Source organism: Grammomys surdaster, unplaced genomic scaffold (assembly GCF_004785775.1).
Source record: "Grammomys surdaster isolate TR1022 unplaced genomic scaffold, NIH_TR_1.0 205, whole genome shotgun sequence".
NCBI lineage: Eukaryota > Metazoa > Chordata > Mammalia > Rodentia > Muridae > Grammomys > Grammomys surdaster.
Genome location: NW_021604650.1, coordinates 893,674 through 912,819, shown reverse-complemented (window position 1 = coordinate 912,819; position 19,146 = coordinate 893,674). Strand labels below are relative to the sequence as shown.

The 19,146-nt window shown below is 52.0% G+C and overlaps 2 protein-coding genes across 2 annotated transcripts in view; one reads left to right on the top strand and one right to left on the bottom strand.

Annotated features, from left to right (window-relative positions):
• Macrod1 (mono-ADP ribosylhydrolase 1) overlaps window positions 1-8,412 on the top strand; it is a 144,729-nt gene extending 136,317 nt beyond the window's left edge. Inside the window, exons 5-11 of the mRNA XM_028770987.1 lie at window positions 6,738-6,854; window positions 7,130-7,251; window positions 7,340-7,370; window positions 7,486-7,559; window positions 7,880-7,961; window positions 8,055-8,089; window positions 8,263-8,412. Of these exons, the coding sequence (XP_028626820.1) occupies window positions 6,738-6,854; window positions 7,130-7,251; window positions 7,340-7,370; window positions 7,486-7,559; window positions 7,880-7,961; window positions 8,055-8,059 (431 nt within the window). The 3' untranslated portion in view covers window positions 8,060-8,089; window positions 8,263-8,412. The remainder of the gene's footprint in view (window positions 1-6,737; window positions 6,855-7,129; window positions 7,252-7,339; window positions 7,371-7,485; window positions 7,560-7,879; window positions 7,962-8,054; window positions 8,090-8,262) is intronic.
• A 951-nt stretch (window positions 8,413-9,363) lies between these two features.
• On the bottom strand, window positions 9,364-16,686 carry Otub1 (OTU deubiquitinase, ubiquitin aldehyde binding 1). The gene is made up of 7 exons (XM_028770988.1): window positions 16,560-16,686; window positions 14,682-14,743; window positions 14,361-14,459; window positions 10,339-10,457; window positions 10,076-10,160; window positions 9,761-9,955; window positions 9,364-9,626 (listed from the first exon to the last, which is right to left on the bottom strand). The coding sequence occupies exons 1-7, from the start codon at window positions 16,615-16,617 to the stop codon at window positions 9,429-9,431; spliced, it is 816 nt and encodes a 271-aa protein (XP_028626821.1). The 5' UTR covers window positions 16,618-16,686; the 3' UTR covers window positions 9,364-9,428.
• Between the last annotated feature and the right edge of the window lie 2,460 nt (window positions 16,687-19,146).

Genomic DNA, 19,146 nt, shown 5'->3' with positions numbered 1-19,146 from the left:
CTTCTCTGCCCCAGCCAGCCAGCGCCCCAAAGGGCCAACTTTAGGAACCAGTGGTTGGGGTCAGACAGGTCCTTGGCGGAGGGCAAGGCAGGCTAGGAAGGGGGAAGGAACCCTTGTCCTCACCCTCTATTCTGCTTGGGCCTTACAAGTTATGAGCCCCACACAAAGCTACAGGAGTTGTGGATCTACCCATCTGTGCACACATCAGCTCCAGGGCCACCCTGCACTGCCTCACCCCTATAGTTACAGCCCAGCATCACAGTCTGGGAGACGCCAGAATGGTGGCGCATCCCCTACAGCCATCCCCTGCACAAGGCCTTTGTGCCTGCTGCCCCTCTGTCCTCCTGCCCAGACTCCCTATCTGATGATGGTCTCTCCTGCTGGCCACACCCCAAAATCTAGGAATGGAGAGCCCGCCATGTTTGAGCACCATCTTGAACCAAGCTAGGTATTCTGTTTCCCTTGACGATTATGCAAGATCTGTTTGCTCCCATGCACACCATCAGACCACTTAAGGTGCAGACACAGGTGGACAGCATGGGCTGGGAGCACGCTTGTCAACTGCCGCTGTGCTCGGCCATGGCCTGATACTTGTGTGTACAGCCCCGTCCCCTCTCCCTCACACAGTACCCAGCCCTCAGTGGCTGGCTGGCCCTCTCACTGGCTCCTTTCACGTCTATTCTATCTGCCTGATCTCCATCCCTTTCTAACCGCTCTCGCTCCCTTTGGCTCACCATCCTTTACTATCGCCCTTTCCTCTGCTTTCTCTTCCCCTCATTCTCCTTTGTTCCTGCAAGGATTAGCAAGGCCTTTGAGCATGGGACCCCAGCATGGCCTTCCTGTCAATTCTTTGCAAGCCACTGCGGTCACTGCTGCTAATCTGTGATTGCTTCCATGGCCTCTGGTGAGGCTGGAGCTGCTGCCCTGATGAATGATGGCCTCCATAGCCTGTGGGCTGCCTTGGCGCTCGGCAGCCAGGGTGTTCGAGGAGGTTGCCTCATCCCTCTTTGGCCACCTGTGGGACTCAGAAGCAGCAGGAAGCTTGCTGGACCCACAGTGTTGGGCCTGGGGTTGTCTGCAGGAGCAGGGGTGTAGCTTTAGCACAGAGAAGTGTGAATCACAGAAGGACCCTCAAAAATGGCTGCGTGCAGGGGGCTGGAGAGATGGCCCAGCAGTTAAGAGGTCCTGTGTTCAGTTGCCAACAACCATATGGTGGCTCACAACCATCTGTAATTGGGTCCGATGCCCTCTTCTGTTGTGTCTGAAGACAGTGACGGTGTTCTCACATATATGTTAAAAATAATAATCTTAAAACAAAAAGGCTAGATGCAAACTGATAGTGTTCTTCACACTCAGCTAGGCACATGTGTCGGGGGTTCCCAGATGCCTAATCCACAGTTCCTGCCCCCCAGGACTGCAGTCCTGTACTCCTGCCCCCGGATTTACAAGCTGGGACTCTCTTTTGTCCCTCCCAGTATATTTTATTAGCCAGGGCTCCACTACAGTGTCCCATGCTAGCGGGACAGAGTGGACCACTGAACGGGTTTGTTCATACCCCTTCCCACTCCCGTCCCATTCCATCTTCTCATGTCATCTCTGTTGCCTCTTCCCTGGTAGTGTGACACACAGGGCTGGCCTGAGGCCACCCCATTACATGTTTGGGTACAGAGTATAGCTTTCCAGGGTCAGAGAGTCCTGACTTGCCGTCAGAGTTTTCATATTGTAGATTGGCGTGAGCCACAAAAGGTTTCAATGAGCCGAGTGTGATAGGTCTTTCCTTACCCAGGCAGAGGCCCTGGGTCACCAGCTGCCCCTTCCTGACCACTGGGAGGACAGTGCCTTGGAAGCTCCTCCCCTGAGTGACACGAGGGCTATCTGCAGCTTCATTTTGCTCCTACCCTCCCTAGTACCTGGCCTTCCATGAGTAAGAGGAGTGAGAATCAGTCCTCCTTCAGCAACTCTGGCCCCTATCTCTGGGCCACTGCACTCCTGCCCTGCCCCCAGTAGGCAAGATGCCACCAGGCCCTGCACAGGGCCGGCCGCTGCAGATCTTTAATAACGCGAGTGATTGCGCATGATGAACGAGCCTCGTGGTTGTGTACATAATGAAGCCCTAATGTTTTCAAATCCCCATTTAAGGAGCTGATCTCACCCCGTAATGAATGTCAGATCACATCCCAGTGATGTCGCCCATCCGTCTTCTCCCCGGGACACCCACCCGCCTGGCCATCTTCAGGATACAGCCTCAGAGGGGTGGGTTCTGTGTCCTTCCCTGGGCCCAATCCAGGCCTTGTCTGGAGCAGACATTGGAGTAGGACTGTCCACGAAATGTTGCTCCAGAGAGGACAAGCAGAGGTTGGCTGTTTGGGTTCTAACTAGGCAACATCAGTGTCTTGGTTCACAAGTTCTACCCAGGAAGAGGAAGAAAGTATGGGGCAAGCCAGGAGAGAAGGGCTCTAGGACCCAGTAGGTCTTCATAGTCCTATCTGAGGGTGGGAGTCCAAAGGTCAGCAGCTCAGGAATCTGCCTTAGCTCCTCACTCCGGTAGACTCAGCTCCCCATCTGCTCAGCTAGGCTCTCCTTCTGAGAAGGAGATGGACAAGGACCAGTGCACAGGGTCTGGCTGGCACCCATATGCTGCACTAAGGTATGGCTGCTGTGAGCTGTCCCCAGGCCAGAGACCAAGCAAGACTGAATGTCCAGATGGGAAGGGGTTCTCTATACCTTCTTGGACAGAGGCCTCCAGCCCCTCCCACACACAGCCTGTCTTCCTAGAAGAGCTGCAGCAATGCCCAGGCCTCTGCCCTTGGCTGAGCCGAAGCCACCTAGCTGTGAGTATTGACAGCGTGATAAACAAAGGAGCAGTCTCTTCCCAAATGCCCACACCAAGCAACAAGGGCTTGCTGACAGCTGAGGAAACTGAGGCACAGAGAAGTACAGAGACTATCCTGGAGACACGATGGAAGAGCCCAGAAAGAGGGACTTGGTTTGAAAGCTCCTTGCCTGTTTCCCCAAGGCCAAGTTGGCTGTCACTCTACAAATTGGATCTCCATTCCAGGCTCCCCCTTGCTTTCCTCCTAGAGGGGAGTCTATAGGAGGCCAGGATGGGCAGGGCAGAGGTGAGAGTTACCCAGAATCCTCTCTTGCTCTGTGACTCATAGCTATGCCTCTCTGAACCTTTGCCTCCACTTCTTGTAAGACAGGGCCTAGCCTAGAGACCTTGGCTTCCACTCCACTTCCAGCTGTGAGGAGTTGTTGACTTCTCTGGCTTTCAGTTGCCTACCTGTTATCTGCCTCCCGGCCTAAATCAATGTTCCCTACAGATCTTTGGACACCTAGGCTCTGAGATTCAGAGAGATTGAATAACTAACCCGAAGTTTCCAGCAATCTTTGGCCTGAATTTTGAGAGAGAGAAATCCTAGTAGGGGATGTAACAGGGCCAGCTCCACAGAGTGGCAGAAGGGAATGGGGACAGTTGACCCTTTGGCAGGGGTACAACTGCCCTCTGAGTCCCCTAGGCCACTGGCTCCTCTTGTTCCTGTAAATAATTAATTAGCCCCTGCTCACTTGTTTGTTTAGCATGAGGAATGCTCCCCCACTGAGACACATTTATTGCTGAATAAATTTAAATATCTAATCTTCCCTTCATGAATATTACAGCACCCTAAATAGTAGCCAACAGTCCTCAGTGCCTTACTGGAGTGGTCCCCACTGGAGCCTGCTTTAATTGGTCTGCAGAGGGTCAGGGTCCAGCCCTCTCCCCCTGGCATGAGACAGCCCCTGCCAGCCCCACTCCCCGTCTTGTTGGGGAGGATTGTGCTGGGCCAGGTAGGGAACCTTCTGAAGGTCCCAAGATGAATGTTAGATCTATCCAGTTACCAGGAGGTGTCCCTTAGCATCTCCCAGGCTTTGGGGGACTGACTAGACAGGAGGGGAAGGGGCTGGGTTCAGTGAGATGTAGGGATTAGGGAGGGTGCAGCAGAGGAGTGGCCAGGGAGGAAACAGCTAGTGTCTCTGAGAGCACCTTGGTGGGTGGCAGTAGTCTACAGCCCTATGGACTAGCTGCACAGTCCAGAGAGACCAGAGTCCCCAGGGCAGATACTCTTCTGGGGGATGTGTTGATTCAGGGAGAGGGTAAGTGCCAGACTGCAGGGGTGAAGAGGGCAGGGAGACAGAAGATGACAGAAACAGTTGCCAGAGACAGACAAGCACTGGCCCACTCAGAGTAGAGAGGTTGTGGGGTGGCAAAAGTAGCCACATCATGGTCCCAGAGAGTCCCTAAACCTTCAGTGCCCAGAGTGTGATCTGTGCCAAGTTTTACTATCCGTGCCTCAGCTTGTTCTGTAAAGAAGAGGTTGGCAGTACCTCCTGAGTGGGGTGTAAGGCTCCAACAAGACAATCTATGGGTCTGGCTCAGCACCTCAAGGTGCTTACTGCAAGGAGGTCCACCAGGGAGGAATGGAGGCTGACCGGCTCCACCCAATGGAGGAATGCTCATATCGGATCAAGTAGACAAGAGGATGCTAACCAGGCTTAGACTGAGCTGCAGATCTTGGTGTTTGTTTGGTGAGAAAGGACTTTACCATTTACTCTAACTTGCTTCTGCCTCCCATCTGTTGGGATTAAAGGCAAAAGTCACTGGCATTCACTCATGGTGAAAAGCCTGTGCCAGTCCTCTGTGCCCTCACTTCCCCAGGTCAGCCCAAAGGACTGACTGCAGTCCTGTTCCTCTGAGCAGGGTCTAGATTTCCATATGACCCTGTAGCCAACCAAGGTCACCTTCAAGACACTTCACACTGGAATAGCAGGTAGTGGAGTGCCAGGAGGGTGAGACTGCCAGCCAGGGCCTGTAGGTTCCAAGAATGTCACCTCCACAAATCCCTGTGCTCACCTCACAGGACTCCCTCGCCTCCCCACGGACTCCCGGCCCACTCTGTGAGCCTGACACTGTCATGTTATCATAAGGGGTAAATTACTTTGTATCTGATCAAGCCCAACACTGCTTAACTAACAAGACTTAGAGCCCGACTTCTGGGGCCCAGAACAAGTGTTGCTCTGCAGGAGGATCCTACAGTCACAGTGAACAGACATGCATGCAGGCAAAACATTCATACACATAAAGGGACATAAACAAATCTAAAAAAAATTAAAATAGAATCAGAGCCTGGCATAGTGGTGGACTCCCTCCCCCAGCTCCTTGCTCAGCATGGAGGTGGGAAGGTTAGGAGTTTAAGTTTAAATTGAGGCTAGCCCAAGCTACATGAGATCACATAGCTTGATAAAAACCAGAACACAACAAATATGAGAAAGAAAAAAAAAAGGTCAGTTTACTTAGCACTGAGGTGTAGCTTGGCTGTAGATTGTGTGCCCTGGGTTCCATACCTGGCACTACGCTACCTTGTAACATTTATTTTTCCAACATCCTATGAGGTGGGCATTCTATTAGACCCAGAGAAGTAGTGATGTGTCCAGGGTTACTCAGGCTTCTCGCCTCCCCTGCCGCTCTGCTCTGTACAGTGCTGGGTCCTCTGGGACATCCCACCCAGGACAGAAACACTGCGATTCCTGTGAACTCCAGGCTTCCCGCAGGCTCTGGACTCTCAGGACCCGCACTGCAGAATCCTGCAGAGGAGAGTAGGGGCCTGAAATACCTTGTCCTGCGCCATTCCCAGGGTTCCCCAACTCTGGGAAACCACCCAGTGCCAGATCTGAGGAAGGTTGAAATTTAGGTGTAGTTGGAAACAGAGGAAACAAAAAAGAGGGGGTGTCTAGTTGGTGTGCCCAGACCTGAGCCAAGAACTTGGAGGGGTGCAGGAGGGAGAAAGGGTTTCATGTTAGGAATCTGTAAAATGGAGCCAGAATTTTCTTGTTTATTTGTTCATTTTGCTTGCTTGATGCCATACAGCCAGTGCCAGGCAGTAGACCTTCTCAAGGGTAGGCCTGGGCTCCGTCAGCCCTGCCATCTCCAGGGCCACTAGCCACATTTTCCAGTTGAGATCCTGGTAAACAGGAGAAAATCTAGAGGAGACGGGCAAACCAGTACTTGCCTCAGCCTGTTTGGGCAAAGCTACGTGGTTCCAGGGTGAGTCAGTAGCAGAGCTGCCTCTGGGCTTCTGCTGGCTCTAGAATATAGCAACATTAAGAGTTGTATATCTGGGCCTGGGTCCCCAGGGTCACAGAGAATCCCAAGAGCCTCACTTGGATAAACAAGCCCCAAGCCGGCCTTAGTTAAGCAAGATGTGCTAAATGCTAACGAGTCTGCTAGTTGCCCCACCAGGGTTTGAGAAGCTAGAGACACCTGAGAGGCCTGGTCCAATGGGAAGGAGCTGGAAAAGCTAGGCTCAGGCGCGGGGTTGGATCTGTCATTTGGAACTAAGGTGGCTCGGTTCCTCAGACAGGATTAATTGAGGCTTGGAATTTGAAGTGGCCTTGTCAAAAGGTGAGCTTTGGGATCCCACTAAATTCTTAAATCTCATTAACCTCAGGACAGCGAGGACCGGGCAGAGAAGCAAGAGGGTGGGCCAGGCGCGCCCCCTGCCGGTCGCCCCATGTCTCTTTGCTCCAAGGCTCACTGCAACTCCTTGGAGCTTGTTTCCCTAGATGTGAAACAAGAGCAGCCTTGGAGAGAACTTTGTGATGCCAAGTGGGCAAGTGCCTTGGAGTTTCTTGGGATTGGGGTGTCATTGCCTGATCCTTCAGGGATGCGGGGAACCCGACAGCTCATTTCGTCCCTGCAGTGGACGGCTGCATTCATCGGGCCGCGGGATCCCTGCTCACGGACGAATGCCGCACCCTGCAGAACTGCGAGACCGGCAAAGCGAAGATCACTTGCGGCTATCGGCTGCCAGCCAAGCGTGAGTGCTGGAGGGGAACTGCCCACAGCCAAAAGGGGGCGTCCTAACGTTATGTATAAGGGCCTGGCCCCTCTGACACCCCAGATAGCAGATGGCAAGGGGCTGGAGCTGCAGCAGGGAGGAGAGCCAGAGAGTGAGAGGGCAATGTCCAGGTCTTCCACCACGTAGCAGTGACATGCGGGTCACAGGTGTGTGCTGCAAGGGTGAGGTCCTTCTGGTGAGATGGCAGGAGAGACCTACACCTCCGGCTGACTGAAGCCATTACCCAACCCTAGATGTCATCCACACAGTGGGGCCCATCGCTGTGGGCCAACCCACGGCCAGCCAGGCGGCCGAGCTCCGCAGCTGCTACTTGAGCAGCCTGGACCTGCTACTGGAGCACCGGCTGCGCTCGGTGGTAAGAGTCAACTGGCGGCAGGGGCATAGGCATCAGGGAAGGCACCAAGTGACCAAGTCCCCATGTCGTCTTGTCCTCTCTTCCTTAGGCTTTCCCATGCATCTCCACAGGCGTGTTTGGTGAGTCTGGAAATGCAAGGCCTGGTGTGGCCAGTGCTTCCTCTCCCCACCCCACCCCCGTCCTAGAAGTGAACAGGGTGGGGCCAGATGTGGACTCACCAGACCCTCCCCTCAGGCTACCCCAATGAGGAGGCTTCGGAGGTAGTGCTGGCTACGCTGCGAGAATGGCTGGAGCAGCACAAGGACAAGGTGAGACTTGAGAGAGCGGTTGGCAGTGAGCTGGAGGAGTGCCAAGCGCTAAGCTGGTGTGGCGGGTTGGTACCTGCCCTCCCCGGCCCACTCCCTAGGCCAGGCTTGTTTGTTGTGAGACATAAAAGGGAAGGAGCAAGTGTTACAGCCTGAACCCCTTCTATAAATGGTACAGTGAATTCTCAGATCTCCTGAGGTAAACAGTGTAACCATTGTAGTCAAGACCCTGCAAGGGCAGGTGCATTTGGGGGAGCACACAGTACCAGGACTGAGAGGCCAGTGGAGGCCTCGCCCAGGCTGAGCAAGTCTCCCTGGCACAGGTGGATCGGCTCATCATCTGTGTGTTCCTGGAGAAGGACGAGGGCATTTACCGGGAGCGCCTGCCCCATTATTTCCCAGTAGGTACGTGCCTTTGTTTTCCTCCTGGCCGCCCCAGGTCAGCCTACCCCCTCCTCCAATGCCCCGGGGCGTCTCTCACTGTCCTCTGCCTTCCAGCCTGAGGCTCCCACAGCCCATCCTGAACAGGACTGGTAAGCAGGGCCTGACCCAGTATGGTGTGGCCGCTCTACACTAACCTGGCCCTCTAACACCCGCTCAATCTACCATTGCTTACCTACATGCAGTGGGGCGGTGAAGGCAGGGAGGGGGCCCAGGGGCTTCCAGAAGTCCTCAATTCCCTTTAATCTATCTGCTCTGCCCTCAGACCCACCTGGGCCTGTAGGACCTCGTTCCCAGCTCTGAGAGGTCTCAGAAGCCTACAGCTTGTTCCAGCTTGGCCACCACGCGGTTCTGTCCTTTCCCTCAGCCCTGCCTTTCAGAAACCTCCTAATAAAGCTGTCTGGCTCAGCCTTCACTGTCTGGGTCTGGCTGGGTCCCCCCTGACCCCCTCCCACGAGGAAGGTAGCCCCTGGTAGGGATGGTGTCTTGGGCACCTTGCTTCAAGAGGCTACAGCAGCCCTGAGTGAGCTAGGAGGGTAGATGCATGGGCTAGACAGCAGAGGCAGCGGCAGCAGCACTTCACATTTATTGAGGGCCTGCCCCCAAGGAGCTCACAGCCTGGGCTGAGACCCCACATGTGCTGGGGGTGGGGAGAAGGCAAAAAGGCAAGTAATGCAGATATGGCCCAAGCAAAGGGGGTGCAGAGCAGGCACAGGCAGGGGCTCTGGGGAATAGGTAACAGGAAAGCCCTACTAGAATGTGTCTCTCTCACTAGGTCAGCTCCTCCAGGGGCCCACTGAGGATGCCTGGCTCCTCTACCTACTCTAGGCCAGCTTCTTCCCATAAACCTCTCACCCCAGGACTCCTCAATCATGCAGACCCCTGAAGGTGGGCAGAGAGTTGTGATCAGGGTCCCTGGCCAGAATAGCAAGTCTGTAAGTGCTGTGAGTATGGGTGGCTTGTGACTTCTGGTCAAGTTCCCAAGAACTTCAGCCGTTCCCACAGAAGCCCTTGGGAGGCTAAGGAAGAGAGGGCAGGCCCTAGGTAGACAGCACAATGCTAAGGAACCAGAAGGGACCCATGAAGGCCTAGTCCCCGCAAACTTCTCTTGGCAGGAATGCTTGGCGGTAGATAGGTGGAAAGCGAGGGGACCCGTCCTGGGGAAAGGGACAGCCAGACAGACACACAGCAGCCAGCAGGCAGGTAGGGAAGGGCAGCAGAGCAGGGAAACGCACACGCGGGCTCACCACCAGCATCCCCTTTAATAAAACATGGAAGGTTCTGTGACAGGAAAAGGGAGGAGTGAAATATGACCATTTACAACCACAAAAAAAAAAAAAAAAAGAAAAAAAAAGAAAAAAAAGAAAACCCTCTGTACATGTCTAGCGCCTGGCAGGGGGAGGCAGGCAGGGCACAATAGGCCAGCCGGCCCTATTTGTAGAGGATATCGTAGTGTCCAGGTCGGTACAGAAGGTAGACCTTGGGCTCGGAGCCCTCGGGGAAGACGTGCGGGTTGGTGGTGCCGCCCTCCCCGCGGTCCATGTACTCCACTTGGATGGCCACGCTGAGGGCCTGGGCCAGGGCGATGATGTGGATGTGGTCGCTCTCCTTGCACATGGGCTCCACCTCCTGTGGCATAGGGGCGGGTCAGGCCTCGCCCAGGACCCTTCCCAGCTCCCACAGCTCACCCTGGCATGCCCCACCCTGACACAGAAGAGAACAGGAGAGCCCCAGGGCAGAGTTGGAGAGGAGGTGGCACCTACCTGCTGGCAGAACTCCTTAACAGTCCGGCCACCCTCTATGAAGTGCTCGAAGAACTTGCTCTCCCGCTGCAGGTAGCCAGAGGTGAGCAGTCGCAGGTAGACCACAAGGTAGTCTGAGGTGCTCTGGTCGTTGAAGGAGGCCAGCAGGTCAGCTACTGAGGTCTGCTTCTCCACCTGCTCGATAAGGTCCATGAACTGCCCCACCCAGGGACAAAAGGTAAGATGGGGAAGATATGTGACAAGAGGCCATCCTTACCATATCCTGGAGAGCCACCCTTCTTGTTAACCCAGCCTGAGACAGGCGGGCTCGCTCACCGTGTTGTGGAAGTCCTCGATTGTGAATTCAGTGAAGCCCTGGGACACCAGGTCCTCTTTACTCTTGGCGGACACGGCTTTGAACCTGTAGGTGGGAGGAATGGGAAGCCAATATGGGCTCCTCAGCCAGCGGAGCAAGGCCCTAGCCAGCCCAGTCCTGCCTAGACAAGGACACCCACCAAGAGCAACCCAACTGATGGCTGGCCTAAGGCCCTGACGTCCCCAGGAGAAGGCCAAGAGCCCCCAGCGCCCATCGTCCTCACCGCTGCAGTTCCTTGCTGTCATCCAGCAGTGCCTCCAAATGGGAGAAGCCGAACGCTCGATAGAAGCAGTTGCCGTCAGGCCTGGTCTTCCGGATGTATGAGTACTTTTTGTGGAGGTCCTGCAGAGGAACAGCCAAGCTTAACATTCACCAGTCCAAGATATGGCTATAACAGCAGGTGGCAACTGAGTTCCAGGTTCCCATCTCCTGGCTTCTGAATGGGGACACCAAGTCACCCACTGGCAGAGTCCTCCCTGGAGGCTCCTGGATGCTATGCACTTATATGTCAATGGTTGTATGGTCACCAGCTGCTAAGCTATGTGGGTATCACTGGCTAGAGCGTTGCTTAAAAACAGGTGACTAAATCTGTCCTTGACTAATGTGGCTGTTAAGGTCTTCAAATGCAAGCAAGACAAAGCAGGGGAACAGGACAGGCCACGCGACCAGCTGCCCTGCTCAGCAGGGCTCTAGCCACACAGAGAAGCTCTCCCTACAGTCTGAAGTGAAACCAAATCCCCAGTACACTTTCACCTTCTAACCATGCTGCCCACTGCAAGGCCATCTCCATCAGCCTTTTCCATCAGCTCTGCCTCCTCCACAGGAAGCACATCCATGACACTGACTCCTAGTGCTGCTTGGTAAGCAGGCCTCTCACCCACCTGGACACCCCTGGCCCTGGTCACCCCTTATGCCTGCTCCTTCCTCAGATGACTCTCCTCAGACAACTGTCAGTAATGAGAGTCCCTTCCCACTGAGAACATGGCCCTGACATCTCACCTGCCACTAAGCTGCCCCAATATTCACTACCAACTCCTGTCCTACAAATTCAAGGACAGCTCCCTACCAGTTTTGACTCCAGAGACATAAGATCCAGGTAGGCCTCCAAATAAAAACAGAAACTTCTGTGGGAGGCTTTTGTCTGGCTAAGGTTAAGAACAACCTAGAGCTACTGTATCAGCTCTCCCCAGCCTGGCCTGGGACAGTGGCAGCACTACACTTCATCTCCTTTTCACCTGTCCTCTCCCATGCTACCCCTCATCTTTCTCCATGCTGAAGGGTAAGGCTCCACTAAAGGACACAGTACCCTTCTTCAAGACACCTACCAGTTACAACATACCCAAACGCAGGGCTTCCTGCCTGCCCTATAAACACCAGAGGCCTGACTATCTCTTTATCTCTTAGTCACAGATACAGTATTTCCTTTCATTTTGGTTTTGAAACAGGGTCTCATTTTGCAGTTCAGGCTGGTCTTGAACTTGCTGTAATCTTTCCTCGGACTTCTGAGTGCTGAAATTCCAGACCACCAAACCTAGACAGAGTTCCACCTTAGATGCTTCTGCCTCTCTGCACCTCTTCCATGTCTGAGACATCTCCATTGCCGAAGCTGGTTGCACTAACCTGATCTTCACCCAGGCTTTCAATTACCTCAGAGATGACCCACTTCTGCCCGGACACATCTACTGAACAGTAGATCCCATAGACTCTTCCTTCAACACACCTAGCACACAAGTTTATCACTACACAGCTCACTCCTGGTCTATCATGCCTGCTTAATGTTTTACTGCCAAAGCCCCTCGCTATCCCCTCTTCCTCCACTGTCTCCTGAAACTTATTTTCACCCCGCTGAAGCAACAGTAACCTTACAACTAAGCTTTCTTCCTGTCTGTATCCTTGAAAGCACCCAGATACTCCCAGGCCAAACTGGCTTTCATGGAAGCCCTAGCCTACCCACATGTCTACTTACTAAACCACCTCAGTCCCACTACCCTTGGACACCCTGCCACTTGACATTTTGCTTCTGTCTATTCGTCAAATAAATCTTTCATAGAGGCTCTTGCCCACTACCCCTATTTAAAATGCAAATTCTCAGCCAGTCATGGATGCACATGTCTTTAACCCCGGCACTCGGGAGGCAGAGGCAGAAGGATCTCTGGAGTTCAAGGCCAGTCTGCACTACATAAAGTCCAGGACAGCCAGGGCGCTGTTACACAGGAAAACCTTGCCTCAAATAAGAAAGAAAGAAAGAAAGAAAGAAAGAAAGAAAGAAAGAAAGAAAGAAAGAAAGAAAGAAAGAGAGAGAAAGAAAGAAAGAGAGAAAAGAAAGAAAGAAAAGAGAGAAGAGAAAGAAAGAAAAGGAAGGAAGGAGGAAGGGAAATTCAAATTCTCCCTTTTATTTCTTTCCACAGTACTAACCACCTCTAACAACCAAATTTTGTGTGTGTGTGTGTGTGTGTGTGTGTGTGTGTGTGTGTGTTAGAGTTGGGACAGGGTTTTGCTATATTTAGCCCAGATTGACCTTGATCCTCCTGCCTCATTTTCTCCTGGGATTAAAGACATGCTGCCCACCGTATACCTTTGGTTTGTATCTGTCTTGCACTGCCCCCTGTAAGCATCACAGAAGCAGGACTGTGTTTAAGTCCCCAGTGTATGTAGTACCTCCAGCGCCTGACAAATGTAACATGACCACTGCACTAAGGTTGCTCAGAGTCCAGCCACTCTGCTATTGTAAACTCACTGGGCACATACTGCCAGGCATCCTGTAGAGGGCTCATGCCCACTTCCTCACATCCTCACAAAGTCTACTCCACACAGGAGCCAAGTACATACCCAGCCTGGTTTTGCTATCAGCAGCCAGGAAGAACTAGAGGGCTTAAGCACAGTACACAGGAAGGAAGTTTAGGTGCTGAGGTACCTTGCTGTAAACAGCTCTTTTCAAATATTCAAACAGTTGGCTAAATGACTCAATGATAAGAACCCGAGGATCTCCTGTTGGCTTTACAGGGCAGCTTAGTAGAAGAGGTGGCCCTAGATGGGGCATCACTCTACTAACTGGCCACATGAGAGAGGAAGAGCCTACTGCTTTCTAAGTGCTTGCTGGGCACAGCAGCACTCAATTCAACACCTTCCCTAAACTTGCCCCATGGGCTGAAAATAACTCTAGCCAGAGATCCAGTATGGCCTGAGGTCATCCAACTGGAGAGTAAAAGTCTACCTGGCTCAAAATCCAGGGCCTTTACCTCCTCACATATATTTTGGAGCAAGGGTATATGCAGATCAGACTGCAGGCAGCTGATCTATGCTGAACAGGGGTTATTTAGTTCACACATTTCCCCTCAGGTGCTAAGGACAACTTAAAACAGCCTTGCAAACACTGGGCTCATGCTACTACTAAGCTAGCTGTACCTCAGCCCTACATACCATTCTAAGTTTTCATTACCTGCCAACTGCTCAGAGTCAGGAAAGCTTCTCTGGCAACAGGGGAGTAACTGTGGATACTCACTACCGTGCCTGGCTACGTTTGAGCTATGATGCCCTCCCAGTTAACCTCTCAGGCAGATTTGCTCTTGCACTGCCCCTGTAAGGGGGATACCTGCTTGGCCACCTGAAGGCCCCAGCTGCAGGCAGAGGATACAAACACCTATGATCTTTAGAGGAAGACTGGAAGCACACCACTTCTTAACCCTTCAGGCTGTCTACTAAATACTGTTTCATATCAGGGTCACAGTTCAACCACCACTGCTCCCAGCCTTTGGGGTGACTGGTAAAAAAGCTTGCCTCAGCTTGAGTGATGCAGCAGGGACACACAGAAGAGGTCTGTCCTCCACAAAGATCCAGTAGACAGACTATAGGACAGGTCTCTGTGACCAATCTACCCATCCCCAACACCAGCAAGTTTGGGCCCTGGCTGGCTACTGAGTTGTCAGTGCCCGCCCAGCTTGCACCTGGGCCCACCTGAGCATCACCTACCTCAACCTTACAGCCACCCTACAGGCAGATGCTTTCACTGTCCCTATTTTACAGATGAGGACACACAGGGCTCAGAGACACTGAAGGACCTGTCAAGAAGACAGCTGCTGAGTGGCAATCTGATGTGAATGGAGGTCTCAGTCCAGAGGCTGCACACTTCAAGAACTAGCAATAGGAGGTGTGTCCCCACCCAACACCCAACCCTCTCAGACTTTAGGCCAGACAAGAAGCAGGGCTGAAACAGGCTCCCTCCTGTCCCTCTGGCCAGGATCCCACCTTGATCTTCTGTTGGTAGATGTTGTCATCCTCAGCATACTCCTTGTACAGGACTGAGAGTTCCAATCGCTCTGACACAAGAGGATTCTGCACAGCAATCTGCAGGGAGGCAGGACACTGAGTAACCCATGCCTAACACCTACAAAAGGGGTGCTGGGCGGGCCATCCAGTGGCACAGCAACCCCCATAAAAGAATGAAGTACCTAAAATAGACTTGAGAGGGGAGGGCTTCAATGTAGATATTAGGCCTCAGGCCCTGACTATGCATCTTCACCACAGAGTCCTCAGCTACTCCCTCCCCAACCTTCTTCAGCACCTCACCTCTTGCTGAATTCGGTCCTGCTGAGCCATAATGGCTTCATCATAGGCCAGACAGTTAACACCTAGAAAAAGGAGAAAAAAAGAAGTGCCAACTAAGGGTTCCTGTGGGGTCTGACTATCTAAGGCAGGAAGCTTTGGCAGAACAGGTCTGGAATCTGGAACCCTATGCCTTACACCCCACTGTGTATTCTCAGCAAAGTCCTTCCCTCTTTGAGTTCTCATTTCCTCAACTTTTGGAGAAGGTAGCTGGGTATGGTGTCATTTGGGAGGCTAAGGCAGGAAGACCGTAAGTCTGTGTAGCCAATCTCTAAAGAATCAAATAAAAATAAACAAGGGGGCAATTACAGACAAGACCAGGAGACCAGAGCAGGATCAAGAAGCCTAGGAGATCAGCTCTGGAAATATGGCAAGCCCTAATCTTGAAAGCAAAAATAAATAAATAAATAAATAATAAATAAATAAATAAATAAATAAATAATAGGGCTGGGGTTGAGGCCCAGTGGTAAAGATATATTTGTCCTGCGGGTATGAAGCCCTGGCTTCTATTTCTAGCAACCTCATTAAATAAATAAATAAATAAATAAATAAAATGATGAAGTAAAGATCACCCCCAAAGCTCTCTTGCAGCTCCTCCCTGCCTTCTATCAGAACTTTGTAGCATCTTGGGAATGCTCTGGGGAAGTGAGCCTCTGCGAGAAAGCACGATGAAGGGGTGGAGCCCTGGATGGAATGAGAGCATCCTGTTAAGCACGCACTTTACTGAGACACACCCTTTGTCCTTCCGTGGTCTCATGTATTGTTCATTTTCCAAATTGGAAAAAAAAAAAACAAACACACACAGAGAAGTGACTCCATTTTGCCCAAGGTCAAAACCAGTGAAGGGTTATGAGCATGTCCAGATTTGTAGAATTCCAGTCTGAGCTCTTGAACATGTCACCTGCCACAAAGCCCTCTCCCCTCACCTGTAGAATGGATTAATGCCATCACCTTGCTCCCATCACCAAAATACGCTGGGATTCTGCCAGCAGCAACTACCACCTAAGCACTCTCGAGAGTTACCTATGGATTCCGGACGTTCATTCTGAAGACTCTTAAGCAGCTATTGTCGGAGTCAGGAGACACTAATTCTAGTCCTGGATCCTTCTTAGATGTGGAGAACAATTTCTTTCTCCGTATCTAGGTTTCCTAGTCCTCAATCTCTAGAATATAGTGTGGAGTTAGAGTAGGGTGTGCGTGTATGACTGGCTTTTTAAAGTCCATCCTTTGAGGCCTGGTTATCCCAGGTTCTCAGCTGAGCTTCCCACCGTGTCCTACAACAGGACTGTCCCTCCCACTCGAGACTTACTCAACCCCTAGAGCCCAAGTTCTTGGTAGACAAGGAAAAGGTGTGACTTTTTTTTTTTAAGGACTAGGGATCTAGAAAAACAATGCCTGGATCTGCTCAAAGGAGCTGAAAGGCAAGAACCAGCTCTAAGGAAAAGAGCCGCTGATGGCATCTTGGAAGCCCGGCGTTACTCAACGCCTTTCAGCAGCTCGGGCAAAGGCGGGCAGCTCGGCCCAGGCCTAGGCCGACTGCGAGGACTCAGGCGGGCTGACTGTGAGAGCCGGCCGAGGCCGCGGGACTGGCAGAGGCGGGGCGGCCCAGGCCCCGCCCCAGGCGTGCGCGAGAGGCCGAGCCCCGGCCCTGGCCGCCCCGCCCGGCCGGGGGTCGCCGCGGCCCTGCTTCCATTGTGAGGGGGAGGGGAGAAGACGCGGTGAAGGGCTCCGTCGCACACTGCGCCCAGTCCCCAGGACCCTGACTCCCCGAGCTCCTCGGGAACGGCCGGCCGAAGCTTGCCCCCGCTAGCCCGGACAGGACATCCTTCCCTCCATTCGTACCTTCGGAGTCGCTGCCCAGCGACTCCTGCTTCTGCTGCTGAGGTTCCTCCGCCGCCATCTTTAAACAGCGCCGCACTGGTGATCGCTTCCGGGTTATTAATTGCCCTCCTCCCGGAAGGGAGCTCTCCTTGTGGCCCCTCCTTCGCAACGCCCCTAGCAACAGGCTCCCAGGCGGTCGTCAGGGCCTGGGCTGCTCCTGCCTCCCTGGAGAGCTTGGGGGCTGGAGTCCTCTGGGGAAGCGGATGGACCCAACGCTCGCTTCCACATTTCCACTTTCCCAAAGGTCCTGAGGTGCTAAGGGCCTCCTCGAGTCACTTCTGTTTTCTGTATACTGAAAACAGATAAGGAACAAGATGGAATTAAAGTCACTAGAAGGTTTATCCCAGCTGGGCGTGGATTCAAGGTACGCGAATGTAGCTGCAGTGCAATGCAGAGCGCGGAGCCACCTCGAGACAGGAAGTGGTGACAACCTCCTGAGGCCCTTCGGAGCCGCGAAATCGCGGTCTCTCGCCTCTCACCACTGAGCCTGTTCTCTACAGGCTTTGGAGACCTGTTTCCAGCACAGAGAGCATCTTCCCTTGATATCAAAACCAAAAGTCTCGACCTAACTTTGGGCTATATGTCCTCCTATGTGAGGAAGCAGAGCTATTTAAAGCCATGGACTTGAGTCCATCATCCGAACACGTGAAAGGTAGAAACATGGAGGATCAGGATTCAAGGTAATCTTGAGAGTTTCGGGTAAGGCTACAAGAGACCCTGTCTCAAACAGACCAAGCCAAACAAAACCTGAGCCAAAAAGTGGCCGTCCTTGCTAATTTTTGCGGAAGCTACCTATTTTCTTAGGGTTATGTCTCCATTCTGAGAATTGGACGCTCCCGTCTGCAGGCCCTGTGTACCCTGAAAAGCAAACAGCAGAGAGTTTGTAGGAGAAGGCATTTACTTCTTGGTAGTCTGGCTATAGCTAGCACTGAGCCACAGAGACTCCTTTTACCCTCCAGAGTAGCGGTTCTCTGTCCTGACTAGTCCTAACCCCAGCTCCTGTATGGTCTCCCTAGTCCAGGTAACAGAGGCCAGGCTGGAAAAGCTCTCTTAAAGATTAAGAAAAATCAAGTACAGACTAGGCATGGTGTCCACCATTAATCCCAGCACTAGGGAGGCATGTGGATCTGTGAGTAGAGACTAGCCTGGTCTACAGAGTGAGTTCCAGACTCACAGATTACACAGAGAAAACCTGTGTAAAAAAGAAAAAAAAAAAAAAAAAAAAAGAAGGGATTAGGGATTTAGCCCAGTGTTAGAGCTCTTGCCTAGCAAGCACAAGGCCCTGGGTTCGGTCCTCAGCTCTGGGGAAAAAAAAAAGAGAAGAAAGAAAGAAAAAAAGGGGTGGGGGAGCCTAAAAGAAATCGTGTCCTTTGTCATTATTCTCTTGTTAAAATTTTTGTTATTGTGTCTATAGTGTGTGGAAGGCTGTATGTGCCAAGGTGCTTGTGTGAAAGAACACAACTTTATAAAATCCATTCTCTCCACTTTTATATGGAGATAGAACGAAGGTTGTCAGGTTTGTGTGGCAACACTTTGCCCACCTGGCCATCTTGCCAGCCCACTTCTTTTATTTATATATATTTTGAAGATTTACTTGTGTATGTATATGAACCACATGCATGCCTGGTGCCTAGGAGGCTAGAAGAGAGCATGGGAGGGTGGAGGGGGGGTTCTGAGCACTCAGCCCAGCACTTCCAGGAGCGCTGCTGGAGTGCAGGAAGGACTGGCTATAGTGAGAAATTGGGAACAGAGCCTCGGTTTATAACTTTTAGAAAATATTCTTTTTTAATTTTACTTTTTTAAAAAAAGATTGTTTATTCTATATGAGTGCTGTCTTGATGCACACCGGAAGAGGGCATCAGATCCCATTACAGATGGTTGTGAGCCACCATGTGGGTGCTGGGAATTAAACTCAGGTCCTTCGAAAGAGCAGCCAGTGCTCTTAACCACTGAGCCATCTCTCCAGCCCCCCCAAAATATATATTCTTATTGAACACTTTTGTATGTGTATCTGAATGTAGAAGACTGTCCTGGCAGTGTAGATAGGGTCAGAGGACAGCTTGTGGATCCACCAAGCAACATACCCTCTGAGCCTCTCCTCGGCCCCTATCTATAACTTCTCTTAATAGCATCTTTGGTATCTAGTTTTGGGGTTTGGCTTTCAAGACAGGGTTTCTCTGTGTAGCCCTGTCCTACAATTCTGTAGACCAGGCTAGCCTCAAACTCAGAAATTCTCCTGCCTCTGCCTTTTTAGTGTGTATGCCACCACTGTCTGGCTTTATTGATATTGTTTTATATTAAACTTTCTAGATGATTCCCAGGTAACCTTTTTTTTAAAAAAACTTTATTTATCTATTTATTATAAGTACACTGTAGCTGTCTTTAGACACCCCACAAGAGGGCATCAGATCTCATTGTAGATGGTTGTGAGCCACCATGTGGTTGCTGGGATTTGAACTCATGACCTCTGGGAGAGCAGTCAGTGCTCTTAACCACTGAGACATCTCACCAGCCCAACCTTTTTTTTTTTTCAAAGATTTATTTATTT